The sequence below is a fragment of the Rhineura floridana genome, chromosome 8 (assembly GCF_030035675.1).
Source record: "Rhineura floridana isolate rRhiFlo1 chromosome 8, rRhiFlo1.hap2, whole genome shotgun sequence".
NCBI classification, from domain to species: domain Eukaryota; kingdom Metazoa; phylum Chordata; class Lepidosauria; order Squamata; family Rhineuridae; genus Rhineura; species Rhineura floridana.
The window spans coordinates 94,302,801-94,326,888 of record NC_084487.1 but is presented as its reverse complement, the minus strand read 5'-3'; the positions used below and the strand labels follow the sequence as shown (position 1 = coordinate 94,326,888).

Here is a 24,088-nt window from a genome sequence, read left to right as displayed (position 1 = left end):
TCTACATATGCATGATTTATTTATTACAATTATTATCATCCTGCCTTTCAGGACACAAATCCTTCAAAGGCAGCTTAACAATATGAAAATATGGTAATATACAATATGGTATACTACTTTTAAGTGCAACAAGAATGTTACAAAATTGTGAGCAAGCAAAAGATGAGGGCAGCATTGTTGGTTAAATCCAAAATCTACAGTATGGTAGTTCTAATACCGATGTTAGGTTATGTGGCATTGTGGTTGGTCCTATGTGCAAACTTTTGAACTTGCTCACAACTTTGTGACATCTTAGTTGGTCCTAATAAAGGTATTGCCTTACTGTAGATTTTGCTGGGTTTTGCACCTTTCTTGAGTCCTTTTTCTTATCTCCAGCTATTAATCCTTCCCATTAATGCTCTACCGCTGAGCTATGGCCGTTCCCCTAAATCTTGCTCCTTGGCCTCAGTTCACCCCTAACCCCAGTCTGATTGTGAAGTTGCTGGCAAGCCTTAGACCAAGGACTGCAGTGCAATTTCTAACCCTCACTGTTTTGTAGTGATGACTTGTGAATTCTTATCTTGAGACTCAGATCAGCTCCATTAACCACTTGCTCAAAGCCATTCTTCTGTAACTGGAGTCCTGATAGGTGCATTGTTCCCTGGCACTTTTCTGTTTATTCATGAAAGGGAAGGAGAAACACATTAAACTCAAGATAAAGCATTAATTCATTCTGAAAAATCCATGTTTGTTTAAGATTATTAGTCATTTCATTCAGGCTGGGACATCAGTGGTCAAAGTCTGATGCTGATGGTCTTAAAATAGGGTGCACCCACTTTCTCTTCCTTCCCCCTTCCTAACATAGGATAAAGCACCTGGCACTCCAGTCTCTGCTGGGATCAAAAGTACAGTATCTGTCAGTGCATGCTTGAAAGACAAATGCACTTGTTCTTTTTTATGTACATGTCACTCCCCACTTTGTTACAGCCAAACCTGCCCCACTGCCTCCACACATCTCTCTCTACTGTTTCCATGTGTGGTATATCACACAGGCTTTAAAACAGATGTTAGTGTGCTTTGACAAAGCCTATGCTTAAAAATAGTGAGAGGATTCAAATTGAGCAAAAATGGGATGGATATCCATATCAAACCTAACTCAAAAGAGAGATGATCGGCTACAATGGGAAGGAATAAGCTGAACCCTGACAAAACCGAGGTACTGTTTGTGGGAGACAAGGGAAGGTTGGGGGATGTTGACCTGGTGCTCAGTGGGGTACAATTGCCCCTGAAAGACCAGGTCCACAGCCTGGGGGTCATTCTTGACTCCCAGCTGTCCATGGAGGCTCAGGTCTTGGCTGTGAGCCGGGCGGCGCTCTATCAACTCCATCTGATACAGAGGCTGCGCCCCTACCTTCCCAACCATCTGCTCCCATCTGTGGTACATGCCCTGGTCTCCTCTCACCTAGACTACTGTAATGCGCTCTACGTGGGGTTACCCTTGAAAACAGTCCGGAAGCTGCAACTGGTACAGAATGCGGCGGCTCGCCTGATTAAAGGCAGCCGCCGGCGAGATCACATCACTCCAGTGCTGAAGGAGTTGCACTGGTTACCGGTTGTTTTCCGGGCCCAATTCAAGGTGTTGGTTCTGACCTTTAAAACCCTATATGGTTTCGGCCCAGTCTATCTGAAGGAGCACCTCCAACATCATCAGGGATGCACCTCAACAAGATCAGCCTCAAAAGGCCTTCTCTCTATCCCACCAGTTAAAACAGCTAGACTGGTGAGAACTAGGGAGAGGGCTTTTTCAATTGTGGCCCCCACTTTGTGGAATTCCCTCCCATATGTTCTCCGCCATGCCCCCTCTATGGTGAGCTTCCGCTGGGCCTTGAAGACCTGGCTCTTCAGGCAGGCTTTTGGGGTGGGTTAGGTTTTATTATTGTTGTTGAGATTTTTAATGTTTTAATGTATTTGTATGTTTTTATTTTGTACGTCACCCAGAGTGGCTGGACAGCCAGCCAGATGGGCGACTAATAAATTTAATAAATAAATAAATAAATAAATAAAATAAAATGGTAAATTTGTCTCAGGATCTTCCAATTCCCATGCATATATTTAACCCAACTTGTTTTATTTTGATTGATCTCATTATTATTTTTTAATTTATCACCAAGCACTTGAGATGGAGCAGAAGTGTGTCAATGCTTCACTACTAAAAAGCATGTTCCTATGCTTTTTAAAGGAGATATTCCCTCTCTGCCCTCTGGTTTGGACCATTTCACATTACCGTTATCATTCTGGGATTTGAACTATTTCTTGTGAGCACTGGATCTGTTGTCATGAAGCCTGGGTGCCAAATACAGGGAAGGGGGGGAGGCCAGTCCATACAATGCTAACTTCTAGCTACGTGAGTTCATAACAAGGTCATCTTGAGAAGCTACTGGCGTGTGTAGGCTTCAGCCCTGATTTAACATTTGGCATGGCATCACTATGCCCTAGCCAAATCCTTCGCACAATAGCAGATGCTCATGATGACTGACTGCCTCTCTACTCAGAAAGAGGAGAATAAGCTGTCTCTGGTGAGCATTTTCCCACTATGAATGGAGGAGTCACTGCATAGCTCTCAAAAGTGAGTCTATTAATAGGGATGAAGAAGAATTTTGGAAATGGGAGAGTTTAGAAACTAAGACATCCACACTGTTTGATAATCTCCAAGCCCTTAAGAACCAAACCCAAGCCCTCTCCATTTTGCCTCAGCTCATGGCTCAGTGTCAGGCTCTTCCATCTGCCTCTTCCCCTTCTTCTGTCCTTTCTCTTATTCTCAGAAACTTACCAAGTTGTGAATATGGAGGAGGGGAAATAGCAGCTGCTTCTGTCCCTGCAATCCAAACTGTTCTTGCCAACTTGATCTCTCAAGATGTATTGTTTGTTATTCCTCCTGATTCATCAACCAGGAATAATAGTAATAGCAATAGTAATAGACTGTTGATGGGGACAGACTGCCGCTAGCACATAACTCCAGTGCTTAAAAGCTTGCGCTGGCTGCCCAGTCGTTACTGGACCATGTTCAAGGTTCTTGTATTAATTTACAAGGATCTTAACTTGTGTCCAGGATATCTTAAGGAATGTCTGATCTGTTATATCCCAGCTCAGTCACTGAGACCTTAGTAGGAGTCTTTGTTGCTGGTCCCCTATTGCTCACATGTATGGCTCATAACTGCCAGAAGCTGAACATTCAGTGTTGTGTGCCGAAGCCTGTGGAACTCCCTCCCAACTAGAGATGTGAAGGCCTGGAAAATAACCAAGAACAATTTCATAATTTTTTTCCCCATCTGCCCTTTTATTAGAAAAACAAAAATAAATCTCCAGGGGAAAAAATGGGAGGGGGACTTTTTCCCCCTGAACTTTCCCAGTTTTTTTTCTGGGCCTTCACATCTCTACTCCCAACTGAAGTTAGACAGGTTACCCTCCTTGCTGAACTTCAGGCACGTGACTAAGACTTTCTTATTCCAGCAGACATTTTAAGGTGGTATTTGGGTTAGTTTTACAGTAATCTTATTATTTTATTTTGCGTGGTTTATTTTATGTACACCACTTATAAATGCAAATTAAAATAAAAAATAAAAAGCTATATTACACCAAGGGCTATTTCAAAGAGTCTGCAGTGGAGATTTTTGAACATGCCCGGAGCCTGCATTGATCACTCGGGGATCATGGTTTTTAAGTCCTTCTGGCTCATTTCTTAGATACCCCATTGACCAATGAAAGTATGCTTGCAAGCTTTGATGCAGGGGTGGGGAACCTGTGGCCCTCCAGATGTTAGCAAACTCCAACTCCCATTCAGCCCAGCCAGCAGCATCTGGAGGGACCACAGGTTTCCCACTCCTGCTTTAATTAAAAAGCCCTTGGTTTTTGCAGCCCCCCTCAGTGACCATTTTTCCTCCCCACTCCCAATTTTGGAGGAAAGTGAATGACTGGAAGATAGAAAAGCTGATTGCAATGGAGGAGCTCTTCCAGATTGGGTCTTCCTGAGCTTTGGAGAATTCTCAGAAAAAGACTGAGTGCTTTATGAAAGTTCTCAAAAAAGATTTGCAAAACTCCAGCCTCTTTCCCACTAAGATGGGCAGATTTTGCTTGTGCTGGGCTAAAATGAAAATGTTTATTATTGTTTTTATTTTGTATTTAAGCAGATTCCAGCACCAAGCGAAACCGGAACAAAATACCGAAACCAAAGGGACCACAAGATATGCAAAGTCATGTGCCTGTGTATTGCCTATGCATCTACTATCGGTGGACTGACTACCATCACTGGAACATCAACCAACTTGATATTTGCTGAGCAATTTAATACGTAAGAATAGAGACCAAATAAGATCTTCTTCTCCTAAATCTGGATGCTGTTTTTAATTCCTACCTTTTATTTAGTCCAAATATAGTTTACTTTGTGCTTGTGTGCTGTGATTCTCCCAGTTTAATGCCACTGTTTCCATTTGACTGCTAAAGTTGCCAGTGAAAACTTCCGCATAGCAACCCTGCATTCTTTCCTTGGGGACTATGCATCTATGGGCCTCAGAACACTCTCCCAATTATTCTATTGACATCTCCCTTCTAGACTAGTGAAAGGCTTAAGCCCAGCATACAGGTCTGGGACTCTTTCCTAGCCCGTGACAACTTTCACCGTGGAATTTTCTGTTTATATCCTAGTCCAGCTGTGTCCCCTGACCATACCCAAAGTCTACCCAGATGATGGTGCTATAGGTCAGGTGGCCTTATTACTGTTGAGTCACATAAGCCTCCTGTAGGTCAGCTTAACCATTCAGGTGAGTCACAGGATGACACTCTTGAAGGTTAGCTGGCCACATGACTCCATCACAGCCTCTTTATATGCAAATTCATTACATTTTAGCTGCACAGTAAAAAGAAAGCAGAATGCTACAGTATTTCTGAACCATAGTCACCATCCATCCATCCACTTATATATATGTATATAAGGTATATTTCCACTGAAATAAGACTGAAAGATCCATGTCCAACCATTTCTCTACTGGACCTCCATGAACTCACAGTACAAATATGGCATTCACAGAGACGCAATGTGATAGCTGGAACACATTACCGAGACGAGAATGACAGAATAATAAGTACAAAAATATGTCTAAAACCATTATTCTACAGGTTTGCTCAGCCCTTTTAACAAACCCATTGAACTAACTGAGGCTGTCTTAGAAATGTATTATAAATGATGGTGCCAAAGTTTGGCCCCAAGAAACTTTGCTGAAGATATTATTTCTGAGGCAACTGCAATTTTTACACTTGATACTAATTGACAACAACCACAGTATCAAGGAGCATTCGTCAGTTTCGTTCTGCATCCCAAATATTTCTAATCTGCTAAAATGATGTCTAGTTGCCAGAAATACTGTCTGTCTGCCACCTGTAATTTGTTAAAAGTTGCATCACTGCAAACTGAATTTTACACAGAAAAAATATCATAGTTACTTTAAAGCAAATAAAATAAAATCATATATATAATCAAATAGGCAAGGACACATGAAAGCTTTCAAACTTTGTTACAAGCAAGGCAAAGGAATAATAACTATACCAGAGGAAATCCACATCTCCTACTAATTACCTTTGTGAACAACACAAGCTTATGCATGTTAGTCAGAAGTAAATCCCACTGGATTCAATGGGGTTTCCTCCTAGGGATGTGTGCCTAGGACTGGGCTGTAAAACTCTATTTATATGTGACATTTTGTCATGATCCCTGATCCTGGCAACAGCTCCATGATCAATTCTGCACTGACATGCAACACCATTGTTTTTGCTGAAGATCATACAGCTACTTTGCTGGATCAGATAAATAGTCCTCCTAACTGTGGCCAGCCAGATACATTTTGAGGCTCCTTAATGAGGGTATGGAAGGAATGGCAACTAGCAGAGATAGTTGAATAAAGGTTGACTGTGTGTGTGTGCCACTTTTAACTTTTCGTTCTGGGTTTTTTCCCCCCTCAAATTCCAGCATAAATTCCAAGAATAAAAGGCAGAAACATTTATCTGGACCAAACAGACATTCACTTTGAGTGTAGAAAGGATCTTTGAGCTAGACTGATCATAGGACCATGGCCAGGAGTCCAAAGCATTTGGCTGGACCTGACTACTAGCCAGCCATTATTTGTGGTCACAACTGATATGCAGAGGACTTGGAGGTAGGAGTGATAAGGTTCTTTTTCTCACTTTGCTGTGGGGTTCAGAGAAGAAAAGAAGTCAACTTGCTTCGGTTTCTCCAAAGCCCAGTGTAGAGTGAAAGCCTGACCTTTCTTCCTCCGAGTTTCCCGCGTAAAGGGCTGGGGAAGATGAGCAGTCTTGTGCCTGGCATATTTGCAGAGAACTCAAGAGGAGAATAAAGGATCTCAGTGCTGAGCCTATGGCAGTGATGGTGGTCGATTAGGTCAAGTGGGGCACTGCCGCATCACCCTAAATCAGCCTCTAGCTGCCTGGCTTCTCACACAACCAGTTATGGGGTGGGTCTGTCTGTCATTGGCTCTGGCTCCTCCCAATCTTCCTATCTTCCGCCCTTCCAGTCCTATTGGGCACTAGCCACCACTGGCCTATGGGGAGGAGCAGTTCCCCTAGGCAACTCGGCAACCAGAAGGTCATGGCAAAATGTTATATGTGAAGAAGCTCCAAAGTCATCATTTTCTCCACTAAAAAACTCCCCTTTACATAATAGGATTGTGTGGGTATCTTATTGTGTTGTATGGGTTGAGGGAACTTTTAAGATATTGTTGTTGTTGTTTTGTTGTTGTAGTAGTAGTAGTTGTTGTTGTTGTAGTAGTAGTAGTAGTAGTAGTAGTATTTCTTTCTTCTTAAAACAAATTATAGTCACAGGAATAGGGTGCCACATTGCAGCCCAGAGAGCATGTGTTATCCTTAAATATGTCAATAAGGTGGAAGACAAGTAATGGAAAACTGTGAGAACATAAGAGCATGCTGGAAAGGTTTGGTAAAATGATCAAATATTACTTAGAATCATAGAATAGTAGAGTTGGAAGGGGCCTATAAGGCCATCGAGTCCAACCCCCTTGATACAATAATATTTGGAAGCCACTTATAATGGATGTTAACTAATTAGATCAGATGAGCATAGAGACAAGAGAGGTATAATGGATTTAAAACAGATTGGGAATTGCTTTTAGAGATATGCCAATAAGGAAAAGGGTGCATTAAGAACTCCATTGCATTCCAGTGTTTTGTTGGAATATTAATCTAAAACAGTGGTTCCCAACCTTTATGAGTGTGGGACCCCTGTTGTAAGCTCAAACATTTTTGTGACACCCCCCCTCCATGCTCACTGTAATTTTAGTCTCTGTTAATTGAAAAAATAGTGCGTGGCAAAATCATATCTCCAAATATCCCTTTCCATAAAAAGCTCCCTGCAGACAGGGAGATGTTGCTTTCTTTTCTTAATGCAAAGGTCCAGTCAAATTGGGATCCCACTCCCCCCCCCAACAGTCTGAAGATGTACAGTCCTGTCTCCCAACACCAGTGGGTAACAGTTTGGGCTAAGATCCAGGTTAAAATCCTCATCCAGCCATTAAACCCACTGGGTGACCTTGGACCCGACACAGTCTCTCAGCCTGACCTATCTCACATGGTTGGTGCAAGGGTAAAATAGAAATGGGGGGAACCATGTGCACCATCTTGAGCAACTTGGAGGAAAAGTGGGATATAAATGCAATATTAGATAAATAAATACATTTCAGCTGCAGGATGTCGACCCCAGCCTCAGCCAATCTCCTGACCTTTTAAAAAATAAAAAATAAAATAAAATAATAATAATAATAATAGTAATAATAATAGTTGAGAAGCAACAATGTGGTAGTGGTGGGGATGCTAGATTGTGAAGACAAAAGGGTGGATAGACTGAAGGGGTTAGTGCTTTTAAGCCTTGGAATGATCATCAGAACTGATGACTTGGTTAGCGTGCATGTGAGGAATGAGAGTGAAGCAGAAGACAGATCAGCGGATGCACACACACAAACACACCTGCCCTTCCTGCAAGCATCTGCAAGTGTGCATTCATATGGGGATGTGAGAGGGGGGAAGCCCTCAACTGCCGCAGCATCTTGGAGAGAGAGATGGGGGGTTGTAGGTAGAAGAAAGAGGGAATGCTGGCACACACACTTAGCCTCAGAGATAGGGGGCGAGCAAGTCCTGAGCTTCCTCTCTTTGGTACCGTCTGGGCCAAAGGTGAGATATGGGCAGCCTCGCAAATAAGAACAACTTTTAAAAGAAGGTAGCAATGAAGCAGGAGCCAAGAAAGGCAGGCTCGCCAGCTGCCATGAAGGAAGGGGGAAAGCAGCCTTTCCTTGCAGCCTTCTTTTTGCTTCATGAAAAGCCCTCTCCTCTCGTTCTGAGTACGGGCGTCATCAGCAGTGGCAGTGCAAGGAGATGGGAGTCAGCAACAGTAATCCCCTCTTCTTCCTGGTAGCTCCACCCTCAGCCTCCTTTGGTGTCTGCCATGTGTTTTAGTGCGCCTGAAAGACACTCTGGAGCTTTAGCAAAAGGCCTTCCCTCTCGTTTGGAGCAAGGGGGAGATGTTGTCTGCAGTGGCAGTAGGGAGTAGACAGTACCAGGGAGTGAAGGCTTAAAAAAAAAAATTCATTTCTTTACTGTTTGCAGCCCCCTCTGGATTACTTCGCAGTCCCCTTGGGGATCACGGCCCCCAGGTTGGGAACCACTGATCTAAAATATTGCAATAATGTCCATGCTAAGAGAACTGTTTTTTAAAAAAATAAATAGTAAAATTTAAGTGCAGGAGTGGGGATGAAGCAGCCATGACATCTCCCACCTTTACTGGCTCTTACCACATTCTGAAGGAAGCAAATTAATAGACATTACTATCAAAAATGAGGGAAAGCCATCAGATAATTAAATCCATTGTCTAAAATTCCCTAACTGCACCACTACTAATCTTCTAAGGTGTTTGCACATTCTCTGAGTTACTTCTGATCCATGTCAGTTTTACATGTTTTCCTTCATAAGTCCCTTCTGTCCCACTTCTGCATCAATCTTTGATTTTTTAAAAAGTGTGAAATTCACTTTTTTCTTGCAAAATGTGCCCTTTTGCGTGCATTTTATTACAAAGCATGTGTTCTAACCCAAAATACATGTTTTTATATGCATCATGGTCCTTTTTTTTTGACTAAGCACTGTATTGCAAAATTCAGAGAAGAGCAAAACCCAAGAAAGATCTACATTCCAATTTGCAAAATAGTTCCAGGAAGTGTAAATCAGGTCAGTTCACTTAAAAATGTGGACTGAACAAAATCCTTGAGCATTCCTAGTTGCAACTAGGAATGTGCTAGAATTCTGTCCAATTCAGATTTGGTACCGAATTTTCTATTAATTCACTTATTTTCTGTCATTGCAGATTGGATCTTTATGTAGCGATTTTCCACAGCTATTTTTGAAAAGTTTTTTTTTAAAAAATCTATGTCTAAGATGTTGATATTAAGAATATCTTTATCACTATTTCCTTTTAAAATATTGATATTTCCTTTAAAATATTGATATTAATATCAATATCTTTTGCAAGGAAAAAACAGATAAGTCAAAGCAGCTACTAGAAAAGAACGAACTCAAATCAATATCAGCCTGTTAGGTCAACTGAATGGACCAGCATCAGCCAAAGTATCCCATTCCTAGTTGCAGCTGGTTGCCCAAAGTATCTTTCAGAATCTAATAAACTGGTGGAGTGAAGTGAAAGGAAATGTGCAAGAAAAGCAAAATGGGGTCATAGGAAGCAGTTGTATTAGAGCCAGATGAGGTGACTACATGTGAAAAGGCATTCTCAATATCAGCACCCTGATTGTGGAATCCCCCCTCCCTCAATTCAGCTGGCAGTGATGCTGATGGGCTGTCAGTGCTAGGTAAAAACACGTGTATTCATGCAAGCCTTTGGACAAACTGGATGTGGAGTTGGGTAGCCTGCCCATCTAGTTTGTACAATTGTTGTTTGTGATGATGAGTTTATTCCTTTATTGCTTTTATGTATGTAGGTTTTATTGTGTATTATGTATTTATGTTTTATATTGTGCCCCACTCTAGGATTGTTTTTAATAAAGAGTGAACTAAAATCCCCTAAGTAAAGAAAGGGAGGTACGTAAAACAGTTGGTGCATAAACAAGCACTGAGCTGAGCAGCCAGTAAACAAAGGGAGTATGGCAATGCCCAGAGTAAAGAAATATCAAAAGGCACCAGGCATTAATATCATCAAGGCTCATAGCTTTCCCAGAGCTTGGAAAAGTTACTTTTTTGAACTACAACTCCCATCAGCCCCAGCCAGCGCTGGCTGGGGCTGATGGGAGTTGTAGTTCAAAAAAGTAACTTTTCCAAGCTCTGATTCCATGCTGCAGCTGCTCCTCTGTGCTCCATTTGGTTATGATTCAGTTGGTAGAGTGGAGGGTGGGTGTGTTAATCTAAATTAATATATAAAACCTTAAGATAATAATAAGCCCTACTGCAGAGCAATAATCTTGTCCCCAAGCCTGCCCCGATAAAGCATTTTTTTCATGACCAGTATTGCAGGTATAAATCACTTAATTTCAAAATCTTATTATTATGCAGACTACATGGCAACAGCCATGAGAGAGAAAGTGAAGAGGGAGCTGTTAAAGCAGGTTATCCAGTTTTGTCTCTGTAGGAACATAACAGTGTGATAGTCCAAATCTTTAAGGTCAAACATAGCTTTCAAAGTGGGTATTCCTGAAATGATAGTTGGACAAAGAGCCTGCCTGAGCAATCTTAGAAAGGCAATTATACTTCCATAATCTTATCTAGTTTAGATTACTGCAAACCTTGTTCATAATGGCCTTCATCATAAGGCAGCAGAACCTGTGCATTTTCAAGTACACGGGGCTAGTTAACACTGATTCTTTACCTTCTCAGTTTGAGATGGTGCCTTCACCCCACAGTGCAACCATTATGTGTTATTTTTCACATGGTGATGAACATTTCCTCTGAATACTGCCATCTTCACCATGCCCTAAAGAACTTTAGCTTTTGCTAGATCTTGAGGCCATAGTAAATCTCTGATCCCACACTGTTAAAGCACATTTCAGAGGAAATGTCAAGCGGTAGGAGTGTTGGCTCAATGTCACACTGGAGTAGCTTTACCATTTCAAAAAATGAAATGGTGAGAAACGAGGGAGGAGAACATATCACTTCCCCACTCCCTGAGTAGATGTCATTTGTTTATGGCCTCCTAGCAGAGTAAGGTCAGGCATAGCAAGTGGGAACTTGTTGCCAGGCCAGGACTGGGTTTGACAATGAAAAGTGGGGGTTGGGGGGGGGGAAATAGTATTAGTACAGACCAGCCATTTTCTATTGCAACCAATCTTCACAACCCATTGCATAGAAGCTGCTGCCTGATGGTGTATGCTTTCAAGTTCAACTTGGTATGCTAGGAGATTCTGGCATTCCAGATGACATGATGAGCTTTGCTCTCTGCTTCACAGTTCCTTCAAAGAGTCTGGGTCCCATAAAAGATATTGCCTTGCTTATTTTGCAGCTCTCAAATCAAGTCTGACACCTTTGTCCCAGAGAGAGTTTAATAAAATTAAACAAAGCTCTTGTCTTAATGAAACCTTTCCTCATTATAGAAATGCCCTGTGTTTGTTAAGCTGTTGATCTGTGTATGACTTTGAATTATGGTGAATTCAGGCTATTGCTATGCAGACAGGGTTCCATCACTCAGGGGAACTTGCCATGCATAAATTGTGTTTGACTAGGACTGTGGCATCTTACCAAAGTACCATTCCCAGTGGCATCACTTGTATCTCCCTGCCTCAGGTATATTGCCTAAAATAAGAAACACTTCTAAGAGACAATCAGCAATATATTTTGTGCTTTATTCTGTCTTCCATAGGCATATGACAGTCCTGAAGTTCATTTCTTGTTAACACCGTATAGCTCACAAGGGCTGTATTCAGATGCCACAAAAAAAACCATAGTTTATCATGATGGTGTTGAACACTGCCCCCCCCCGCATTCGTGTGCTCCCCCTTCCCTTCTCTTCCTCCGGCACTGCTGTGAGGAGTTCAGAAGGTTTTGCAGCAATTTTTGATTAACCACCATTTGTCATGTAGTCTGAACTTGACAAACTCTGGTTAATCTTATCTATGGTTTGTTTGAAGCTTACTTCAAACTGTGGTTTATGAATTACTTAATCATTACTTAATTATGAAGTGCTTGGTACTGTTGCTGGGATGGGACAGAGAGGAGGCCTCTTTTCCACAACGTCAAACCATATCAGTGGAACATTATACCGTGCAATTAAGTGAGCTCAATCAATTATTTACATGGAGGCAGAATTTAGTCCATTGAACTGCTTGATGGGCTTAGCAATCATGGTGGATTTAACAGTCATTGGGGAGATTCTGATGGCCAAAGCTAATTTTGCATAGCTAGGGTGAGTCAGAGATACATTTGAGATGAATCCATATTCCATCTTTACTTCTTGATAGAGCAGATCTCCAAATCTAAAACTGGACAAGTTTTTTGAGAGAGGTGTATCATGACTTCAGTCCATTGCAAGGATCTTGTCTGAACAGGTGTCTTGCTGTTCATATGCAATAGTGGTGTCTTAACTTAAGTTTCATTCTCATTTTTTATTCAGACGGTACCCAGATTGCCAGTGTATCAATTTTGGATCCTGGTTTATTCTTTGCATCCCCATCACTATTATTATTCTGCTGCTTTCCTGGGTTTGGCTCCAGTGGCTTTTCCTTGGTTTCAAGTAAGTATATAAGTCTATGCAATGATAGCTGAGGTAATCAGAATACGATTGCCGATAATGTGTGGTTTCACTCATTAAAACTTATCAGCAATTTACTCTTTTGTTCATGTAGGGTAGAGGTAGCCAACGTGGTGTCCTTCAAATGTTGTGGATTATAGCTCCCATTACCCCTGATCATTGGCCATGCAGACTGAGGCTGATGGGAAGTGGAGTCTACATCTGGAGGGCATTGCATTGGCTGCCTCTGATGTTGGTCTTGCTTCCACATTATGGGATATAGTAGTGTAACAGTGAAGGGGAAGCTCAAAATCAATCCTGTGTAATTGGACTTAAGGTGACAGAACTCAGAGGTCCTAATCATTCAGGACCTCTGCACATGTACCGCACACTCAGGCATGCTCATACTCTGAAACCAATTTTTGTTTCAACAAATATGAAAGGGTTTCCCCTCACATTCTACTGGAAAAGGCACACAAAAGCCAAGAATCTTCTCCCTGTCCTAGGCTGATAAGGTTCAAGTAGAGTGATAGGGACAGAGCTAGTCTGAACCCCAAAGAGAAACTTTGATTCCAGGCAAGCTGTGTACTGTACAGTCCCTAAATAGCTATGGTAAGGTAACCATGGTTTGCTTCAGTTGATTAATCACCTTGTGTTGAGTGGGCCAGACTCGATGTGATAATGATAATAGCAACTGGCAGTTGCATTATTTGTTCATTTGTTTGTTAAGTAGCAGATGCAAAGAGGAGTGGGATCTGGATCAGGAACATGAAAGGACAAAGTTTTAAATCTCCTATCCTATCACACTGCAGTCCTGATCTGGATATTCCCCCGCCCATCCACACCTAGTATTTACAAAACAAACGAACAAAAAGCATAATTATAATCACATCAGATTTGGCCCTCAGCCTAGCGGTGCTTCCCTTTCTACATACAAATGTCACTAGGTTGTATAATGAATTTTTCCAACATAGAGGGCATCCTTTCCAAGATTTACAACAGGGACTCTGGTCTTCACGGCAAAGGTAGTCCATGTGGTACCCTCTGGATGTTGGGGACTATCTCTCCCATCATCCCTCTCCATTGGCCATGCTGACTGGGGCTGATGGGAGCAATAGCCCACAACATCTCTGGAGGATGCCACTGTCCTGCTTGAACTCAAAGAACACAGACTCAGACATGGCTGTGGTTTTTTTTTCTTTTATTGAAGTAAGAAAATTTCAATTCAGTGCGCTTCATGAATCTGTCTACAGCTTACTCAGAACTAAGCATCTCTCTATGTTTAACTAGGCACACTGTACTAAGATATTGACTGAGCAACTACTCTTCCCCCTCCAGGCTCAAGTAAGGCTGGGTGAGCACCCTACTTGCGTGTGCTAACTGTCACTGTTGGGAGTGTGTGCACAGGAAAAAACTCCACCTCAACTGTGTCTGTTGAATTTCCTGCTGCATTTGCCACCTGGCGCAAGATGAAGGCAGAGCCCCCATCACTGTCCTGTCTTCCCCCTCAGAGGGAGGAGGGCTGCCTGCATGTGATGTGGGCGCAGGGAGAGGGGAAGCATCAGGCTGGAAAACAACCAGCTAGTCAGGTTGACTCTCCACAGGGGTATCTGGAGCTGCTGGAGTTGAGCTGTCAAAGTCTAGAGCTGGGGCACCTTCTGACTCCAACTCTCTGCCCAGCCCCTCACTGACTCGAGCATCCTACTCTTAAGTCCTCCTCCGCTTCATTCTCATCAATCCACCCCCCTCCAGCAGGGCTCACGAGAACTACATTGGCTACCTCAGCTTTAGAGAATGGAAGTCTACCTGACTTTGAGCCAGTTACTGTCTCTGGTATAAATTATGTGTCCCCAAATCAGAGCTTGGAAAAGTTACTTTTTTGAACTACAACTCCCATCAGCCCCAGGCAGCATGGCCACTGATTGTAGTTCAAAAAAGTAACTTTTCCAAGCTCTGCCCCAAATACCCAATTTGCCAAAACATAACCAAACAGACTATACACAATACTATAGCTTGTCATCTACTATTGCACTTAGGAATGATGAAGTATTGGTTATTTCTGTTCCAAGGACTGTGGCTTGGATCCAAAGAAATGTGTGACTAGTTCCACCTGCCAAAAAGAGCTTTGAACTGTATTTTCCAAACAGATTGCCCACATGGCAAGCTTTTTCTGAAACAGAGCAGATTTTCAAAAGCAGTTTGTGATACAGAATGGAAGGGAGTGGTCTCCTGGTCAAAGTGGGGGGGGGAGCCAAAACTTCTACTAAGCCTTAAAGTAGAGCTTTGGAACCAGACACAGGACGAGAAACCCATAAACTGAAAGGTAAATACCTTTACTGGTCACTCTCATTTCAATTTTCATTTTAGTTTCAAAGAAATGTTCCAGTGCAGCAAGACAAAGTCAGCCAGAGAACAAGCTTCTGCACGGGTGATTGAAGAGGAATATAAGAAACTTGGACCGATTAGGTAAGGCTGAAGGCTAAACCACAGGCGAAACATTGCAATGGTGTCAAAGCACACAGATCCAACAGATGATTGTGATATATGTTGTGCTTTTGTTGCAGCTACCCAGAAGTCATCACCCTTGTCCTCTTCTTCCTAATGGCCCTGTTATGGTTTACTAGAGACCCTGGATTCATCCCTGGCTGGTCTTCATTATTTTCAGAGTAAGTTAACAAGTATCTTTGTACAATTTTGAGGTGTTGGAATTATCTCTTGCTTATGCTCTCAAATGATTCTGAATTGATGATACTGAAGATTTCTTTTGACATTGCACAGGAAGTGCTGATAACATTATATATGCAGAACAAACATATATATGCAGCATTATATAGATTATACATGCAGCCACATGGTGCTCGTTCCTAAATTATCTACAAGTAGGCCAAAATGGATAGGCAATCATAACAAAAGTCAGATGTGATAAATGCTCATCAGGATTATATTATTAAAAATGTGAAACGTTTTGTAGACTTCAGAGATGTATATTCTAGTCAAGACGACCCAGGGATTGGAAACCTTTCGGGGCCAGTGGGCACATTTGAAATTGTAAGAAGATGCCATAGGCTCCAGCCACAAAACTGAGGTTCAGTCAGCCTTTTCTAGGGACTGAGCCTTTTCTAGGGAATGAGCCTAGTATGGCAGGCCCTGCCCTGTGGAAGTTCCTGCTAGTAGGAGTTTCAGCAGGAATCATCCTTGCCTTCTTTTAGATGTGTCCTAAAATGGTGTTATTTAGATAGGCCTTTGAAATGTGAATTTTCTTCTAACAGATAAGTATTTATGGATGTTTCTACTATTGATTTTTTTCTATGATGTGCACTGCTTTGTTGTATTTTCATGTAAGTGCAGTTTATAAATATTTAAATAAATAAATAAAAATAAACCAAAAAAAGACTGTCTTGAGGGCGTGGCATAACAAAATGGATGCCACATCTAAAAGAGCAGAAAAGAGACAGGGCCACAAAATGGTGCAGGCATGTTCCCCTTCAGTGGTAAAATAGGCACCCACATCAGCCACCACCACACTCACACACAGAGATAAGCTCTTTACATCTCTCTTGTGTTCAGAACAAGAGAGGAGGTGTCCAGACCTGTAGGGATTTTAAGAGGTCATATGCCACCCTGGGCTCCTACTGAGAGAAAGGGTGTGATATAAATCTAATAAATAAATAAATATTCAGTGCAGCATAAGCCAAAGTAGTGCAAAAAGGAACTGAGCAGGAAGAGCAAACAGTCTCTCATGCATTGTGGTTTTTTAAAGGGTAAAATACTCAGTAAATACCTTTCATGGATGCCATAGGAGATACTGGCAGGGATAATGGTACCTATGTGTGTCACATTGGTGACTGCTGTAGGGCACCTTTTTCAGCCAGAGGCCTGCAGTCTCTCATAGCTAATGTTCTAGAGAGTCACATATCAATAGTGGGTTGGGCCAAAACCAAAGTGGGCAGAGCCAGACTTGGCACCCTCTCTCTTATATCCATCCTCTCTCTTATACACATATACTGTGCACACAGACATAACACACATACAATGTCCCATGAGCAGCATGGAAGAAGGGGCTGCAGAGTTCCTGAGCATCAAGGCTATTCCACACTCCCTCCACTTTGGAGTGTGTTGCCATCAGTATGCTGATGACACGCAGCTCTATTTCTCCTTTTCATCTTCTTCAGGTGAGGCTCAATCCAGGCAAGACTAGATGCTGCTAGTGAGTGGTTCTTCTGACTGGATGGTGGATGTCCAACCTGTCCTGGATGGGGTTGCACTCCCCCTGAAGGAGCAAGTTCGTAGCTTGGGGGTTCTCCTAGAACCATCTCCGTCACTTGAGGCTCAGGTAGCACGGAGTGCCTTCTACCAACTTCGGTTGGTGGCCCAGCTATGCCTCTATCTGGACAGGAATAACCTCGCTTCAGTTGTCCATGCTCTGGTAACCTCCAAGTTAGATTACTGCAATGCGTTCTACATGGGGCTGCCTTTGAAGACGGTTTGGAAACTGCAGCTTGTGCAAAATGCAGCGGCCAGATTGGTAACAGGGACCAGACTGTTCAAACATATAAAACTGATTCTGACCTGCCTGCGTTGGCTGCCTGTATGTTTCCGAGCTCGATTCAAGGTGCTGGTTTTAACCTATAAAGCCTTACACGGCTTAGGACCACAATTCCTGATGGAATGCCTCTCCCGACACGAACCCACCCATACACTATGCTCAACATCCAAGGCCCTCCTCTGGGTGCCTACTCCGAGGGAGGCCGGCAACAAGGGAGAGGGCCTTCTCAGTGGTGGCCCTCAAATTATGGAATGATTTTCTTGATGAGGTGTGCCTGGCACCAACACTGTTATCTTTTCGGCGCCAGGTCAAGACTTTCCTCTTCTCCCAAGGCATTTTAGCATGTGTTTTTAAATTGCTTTTTTAAAATGTGTTTTTAAATTTGTATATTTGTTTTTAATGTTTTTAATTGTTGTAAACCGCCCAGAGAGCTTCGGCTATGGGGTGGTATACAAATGCAATAAATAAATAAATAAACACATGCACATACATGCTCACACACTCTTACAATGCAGAGCAGGCACACACACAGACGTACCCTCCCTCCCCCCAAAACCCCTCCTCTAGTGGTATTTTGTAGGCCAGCCACAAACAGCATGCTTCTAATAATGATGCCTACCAATGACCTGGAAGTTTCCTTAAGTCAGCCACAGCCAAGGTGGTTATTTCTGAAATCTCTTTTGGTTTGTGCCATCTCCATTGAGCCTTACAACTAGAGTACCGCTTCTCCTGAGGACAGATTGTTATTTATTTATGATGAACTTGAAGCACCGCTATGTTTCATCTTTGAAAAGCCAAGAAGCTATACCTCAGATAATCAACCAGATGTGTGCCTAAGGCTCCAGTTCTTATTTATTTTATTTATTTATTATTTAACTTGTATCCCGCCTTTCCTCCCAGCAGGAGCCCAGGGTGGCAAACAAAGCACTAAAAACACTTTAAAACATCATAAAAACAGATTTTAGAATACATTAAAACAAAACAGCATTAAAACATTAAAAAAACTTCAAAAAGGGTTAAAACATTACTAAAAAACGTATCTTCTTATATGAAAGTTGGTTCCACTTGCTTCAAGTTATACCTGTTTAAAACTAGAGTATAAGTCGTACCATCATTTATATTCTCAGTTTTTGTCTAATTCTAATGTTTGTTTTTGTAGCACACACAGCTTTTTCAGTTGTTTCCAATACCTGCCATATAGATCTTACAGAGTCTCTCCAGACTGGTAGTTGTTGTTTTCGGTATATTCTGCAACATGTCATTGATGCAATCATAGTGCATTAGTAGTGGTGTATTTACACTTGACCATCCACACATCATTCCGCTTTATTAGTTGTTCTGCTACGCTTCCCCAAAGTTACCTCAGTGTTGCCATAAGGAGGGGCACTCTCAGGCTCTACAGTAGGGTTGCCAGGCTCAGGGCCTGAGTCTGATCCTGTATCTTTAGGAGAAGAGGAAGTCAGCCAAGTGCAGGTGTTCTTGCAACACTATAATGGAAAAAACCACAAGGTGGAATTCTCCCTTCCCCCTGCACAACTTTTAAAGATACAGAAGACCTCTTGGAGGCCGGGCCTCATTTTATAAAGGAATTATTTCCAGTTCACCCCTTCCAAAAAGGAACTAATTCTGTTTCAGTTCAACTCACAGTTAATTCGCAATTCATTCATGTAGTTCTCAGAGGGTTTTTTCCCCATCTTCAGAATATTACAACCTGCTCTGTATAAAATATACTTAAGAAGACTAACATTAGAATATACACACAGTGTAATGTGAGCAATTTTTAAATTTATTTCCCCCAACATTTATGATCTTTACGCTTAAACAGCAGCATCAATTTTCAGATAGGTCAAAATGGTAAATGCAATGGCCAGAATCAAACATATTTAAGTGCAATTAAAATTGAATTGAAATAAAATTGCCCAAAATTCCACCACAAAAGGAACTTAATTCACATTCAGTTCACCTGGAAATTATAGGAAGTACTTTCAGGTGTAATTCAGATTTTTTAAAAAATAATTCTGTGGATTAATCTGAATTAATTCATTCTAAGCACTGATCTCACCTTACAACTTGTATGGGTTTTATTATTGTTGTTGTTGTTGTTGTTAATAATAATCATAATAATCATAATAATCATAATAATAAATTTATTAGTCACTTTTCTTCATAAAAATGAACCCAAAGTGACATACAATAAAAAGATTGAAACCAAAGCTGCCCTGGGCTCCTGCTGGGAGCAAGGGTGGGATATAAATAAATGAATGAATGAATGAATGAGTGAGTGAGTGAATATAAAACTAACACAAATAAAAAGTATAAAACCCCCACAATACATGGATCAGATGGTGAAACACCCCACTCCTTAGAGGCTACAATGTCACAAGCCCTCCAAAATCCCTCCAAAAAGTTAAGAGCTGAATGCCTGGGAGAAGAGGAATGTTTTTGCCTGGTGCCTAAAGAAAGATAATGATGATGCCAGGTGTCATCTCTGGGGAGACCATTCCATAAGCAGGGGGCCACCACTGAGAAGGCCTGTTCTCGTGTCGCCATCCTCTGCCCATCCCTCAGAGGAGGCACACAAATAAGGGCCTTATATGCTGAACACAGAGTCTGGGTTGGTTCGTATGGGTAGCAGTGGTCCTTGAGGTATTGGGGTCCTGAGCCGTATAAGACTTTATAGGTGAAAACCAGCACTTTGAATTGAGCCTGGAAACTAATTGGCAGCCAGTGCAGTTGTATCAAAGTTGGTGTTATGTGCTCAGATTGTCTTGTCTGGTGAGCAATCTGGCTGCCGAATTCTATAGCAGCTGCAGTTTCTGAACTGTTTTCAAAGGCAGCCCCACATATAACACATTGTAATAATCTAACCTAGAAGTTACCAGAACATAGACAGCAGAAGTCAGGCTATCCCTGACCAGATATGGTTGTAACTGGGCCACCAATTTTGCTTTAGGAAGAACAAAAGAGACAAGGTTGCCTGTGCTTGTTGCCTTTTCTTGTTATACATTCTCTTAGTGGGCAAATCCATATTCTCTTCATGTTGCAATTGCTGCATCTCAGGCCTAACAAATGGATATCCACATGTTTTGCCATTTTATGCCTAAATCCCACCGAATTATTTAATGACTTTTTTAAAAAAAAATTGGTCCATTAGATTATTTTATCCTCTTTCTTCGTCTCTCTAACAACAAAAAGTATGGGAGGTGTATGATCTTTGCCTATTATAAAGCTGAGTCTTTACAGAGAAGTCCTAGTGATATGCTCTGAGATCTGAGCAATAAATGAATTGGTCATATCACATAACATTTCTAGCCTACTACTTATGCTAAAAGTTTTCACAGTAGGTGGGCTTAACAAAATAAACACTGATTGAAAATACATTGATTTATTCCAATCTGCCAATTTTTCCCAATATTTAGTTGCCCCTCTTGCTTTCTGTTTAACGATTTTGTCTTTCAGAGAACTTTAAAAAAACAAAACAAGAACTCCTTTCTCAGGCTGCAAAAAAACACAAAACCAGATCCTTTTGACTCTTCTCTGGTGTTCCCCTCCAGTTTATTTTCATTTGGGACTAAATGTGAGCATGTGTCATTCTGTTTTAGAATAAATATTTTTATAGCAAAATAAATACAGCCTAATCTGATGAGATCAGAAGACTGCACTTCCTTATAACACAGAGTACATTGTCTAAAGGCACATGAGATCATCACCTTGCTGAATCTAAGCAAGCCTGAGCCTGGTCAGTGTTTGAGTGGGTGACCAACTAGCAACCCAACGAATGCAGCCTTGAAATCCATTACAGAAGAAAGATAGAGTATTAATGTGAGAAAAGAAATGATGCCAAGATATAACAAAAACAAGTTTCATTTCTTTTCCTTTTTTGCTATCTAGATTTTGATTACACCCATATGTCTCTGTTTACATTTGGGATTTTCAATTTTCCTAAATAGCTAACTGAGCGTTTAATTCTTAAAGGCTTTAACAGCCTCACAGTGAAAATTCTTTATCTTCTGTTTGCAAGATAAAGTTTCATGTGAAAACGGAAAGTTTATTCAGGTGTTTGGCTCATTTCCATATATTAATACATTTGTTTAAGAACATCACATACTCACTCACTCACACACACAGAGAGAGACATATATATCCATTGCTGATTTCATTTTCAAATATTATTTACATTAACTCCTAGAAAGTGTAGCGTTACCATAGCTACACTTGAGATTGTAAGAATTTGAACAGAATAGTTCATGTGAGGTTTGCCATGATTCCTGTTTCTTATGGGCATTTCAGATTAACTCATTAACCACATTAACTTCAGGTACTTTATGCCATAGCACCTAAAATCGGCAGATGGAAGGGATTCATGATATCCATCCCACCAGACTTCTCAAGGAGTCTTCTATTTGAGAGAGAGAAAGAGAGAAACAGAAATCTGAACAAAAATCAGTGGTGAATCAATGCTATGATCTTGGAGGTCCCATAACATCACTTTTGCCTTGTGTTGGGTCTCAGATATGGAGGGGAAGAGGTTTTCAACCCGAGTAAGGTATCTAAGACCTTGAGAAACATCAGCTGCGCTCACATTGCCTGCACAGGTTTCGAGGTCTTCCAGATAAGTCTTTCTCCCTGTTCCACCAACTTCTGATGTGTGTTTGATGGGAACTCAAGGAAGGCCTTTCTTAGTGGTTCAACACAGACCTTGAAACTCCCTAATGAGGAAGGCTCATGATGGCATTTCACCAACAGACAACAAACTTTTTATTTAAATAAGCCTTTGGCCACTGAGATAATTTGTTTTTATCTGCTGGTCAGCGTTTTTATCTCTGTTTTGCATTTGTTATGTTTTTGGCTGCCATTTTTTTAAAAAAAATTGCTGTTATCTGATTTTTATGTGCTTTTTATTGTACTATTGCTGATTGATTACATATTTATTGTTAGCCAACTTTATTATTTTTAAATGGAAAAGCGGGGTATAAATGTAGCATTCAAAAACAAATAGTGTAAGCATGCTTTAGAGGAATGCAAAATATTGTCAAGGGTTAGCTTAGTTTATGTTCTGTTAATTGTGATTACTTTAAAATATAGCTGCACATTGTTCAATAACTTGAAATGTATGCATTTTAAAAATGAAGCTTTCATTTAACGTCCTGCTGGAGCAATGCTGACTTATACCATGGCTTAGATAGTCACAGTCCAGCCTACAGGAATCATTACAGGCTTCCTCCTTCCCCAGCAAAAACAGGGAGAAGGGCTCAGAGGGAAGAACTTCGGTGATACTGCAAGTTTCCCAGTGAAGACAAGAGGAGCAAATCTAGCGGAGCTGAGAACTCTTCTTCCAGGCCCAGTTTATATGTGCATCATATTAAGAGTTAGATCCACTGAAATAATGGGATTTAAATTAGTCTCTCAAGCACCCAAGAATACAAAGTGTTAGAAGCAGCTCTCTTGGTGAGGCAGAGCCACTGCACTAGCCTCCCTGCAGGTGGGTCGCTGTTGGTTAACAGGTAGGAGAAGGGGAGGGGCAAAGAAGTTGGCACAACACAAATGCACCAACGAGAGCACTGGATAGGCTCTACCAGTTTGATTGCATTACACCAATCTCCCTGCTGCACACCTGGCAAGCCACTTCTGCTCATTGTTATTACAGTATGCTTCCCCAATAAATAGAAACTACATTTGTTAATTTTCCAGTAAACGGGGAAGGGCGTACATGAGATGCTTTGAGCTTAAGAGATGAGCCACAACAAAATGCTTTTGTAAAAATACTGGAAATGACTTTATTCTGTCTGTTCCACTTTAGACTGCTTTAGTGCTCCTCCTGAGAAAAACTAATCCAGCTGGACTGTTAGATGCTATTTTCCACAAGTAGCAATTCATATGGCGAGAGTGAGGAACCTGTGGCCCACCAGATATTGTTGGAGTCAGCTCCCATCAGCCCCAGCCAGCATTGCTACTGGTGAGGAATTATGAGTGATGTACCCAACAGCATCTGGAGGGCCAGAGGTTTCCCATCCCTGCCATATGGTATAATAATAACTCTCCCAATATGAATATATTTCCAGCATGTGAACAAGCATTGGTAATGTCTGGTATTATTACTGAAGAATCTGCAAAAGTTTCCTACTTCTTTAATATTTGTGGACTAACTGAAACATTTAATCTTTCCCCAGATACCCAGGGTTTGCTACAGATTCAACAGCTGCCTTAATAATTGGCCTCCTTTTCTTCATTATTCCAGCAAAAACATTGTCTAGAACTTCAAATGGAGAAAACAGTTGAGTAGATGTCCCTGGCTTTATCTCTTAATTACTAGTATAAGTTAAGATTGCACTTCAAAATGGAGCTACACAATGTTTTAGTTTTTTTTCCAAAGTGCTGTGGGTTGAATATGCAAGGAGTAAATCAGTTGCATGAATTGGCTTCCAGAAATAAAAGCAATGTATTCCAAGCTCTGTGTACATTCCAATATGGAGCTCGCATAAGCGCTCTCCATTCATTTAAATGATGGTTACCAGTTCCCACATAAGAACACAAGAAACCTGCTGGATCAGGCCAATGGTTCACATCTAGTCCAACCTCCTATTTAGGGATGGGGGAGAAATTAGATTCAGATCATATTTAAAGGCAAAACTATCAAATTTGCACTTTCCAAACAATATGAAAACCAAAACACAGCCATCCTTCGAAATTTGCACTTACCCAAATTTTGCGATGCAGTTCTCCTACCAGCCAATGTTTACAAAAATGCATATATTACAAAAAAGTGT

General features: G+C 41.3%; 1 protein-coding gene across 6 annotated transcripts in view; it reads left to right on the top strand.

Annotated features, from left to right (window-relative positions):
• Positions 1-24,088, top strand: part of SLC13A1 (solute carrier family 13 member 1) — a 129,990-nt gene that overhangs the window by 94,703 nt on the left and 11,199 nt on the right. For 4 of the 6 annotated variants that reach the window (XR_009764471.1, XM_061640144.1, XM_061640142.1 and 1 more), the window contains 5 exons: positions 4,164-4,327; positions 12,659-12,778; positions 15,143-15,241; positions 15,340-15,441; positions 23,492-23,595. Coding sequence is in view for 5 of the 6 variants with exons in the window: in XM_061640144.1 (XP_061496128.1) it covers positions 4,164-4,327; positions 12,659-12,778; positions 15,143-15,241; positions 15,340-15,441; positions 23,492-23,595 (589 nt within the window). In the remaining variant the exon portion in view is untranslated. The remainder of the gene's footprint in view (positions 1-4,163; positions 4,328-12,658; positions 12,779-15,142; positions 15,242-15,339; positions 15,442-23,491; positions 23,596-24,088) is intronic. The other 2 variants (XM_061640143.1, XM_061640146.1) reach the window with 1 other exon arrangement.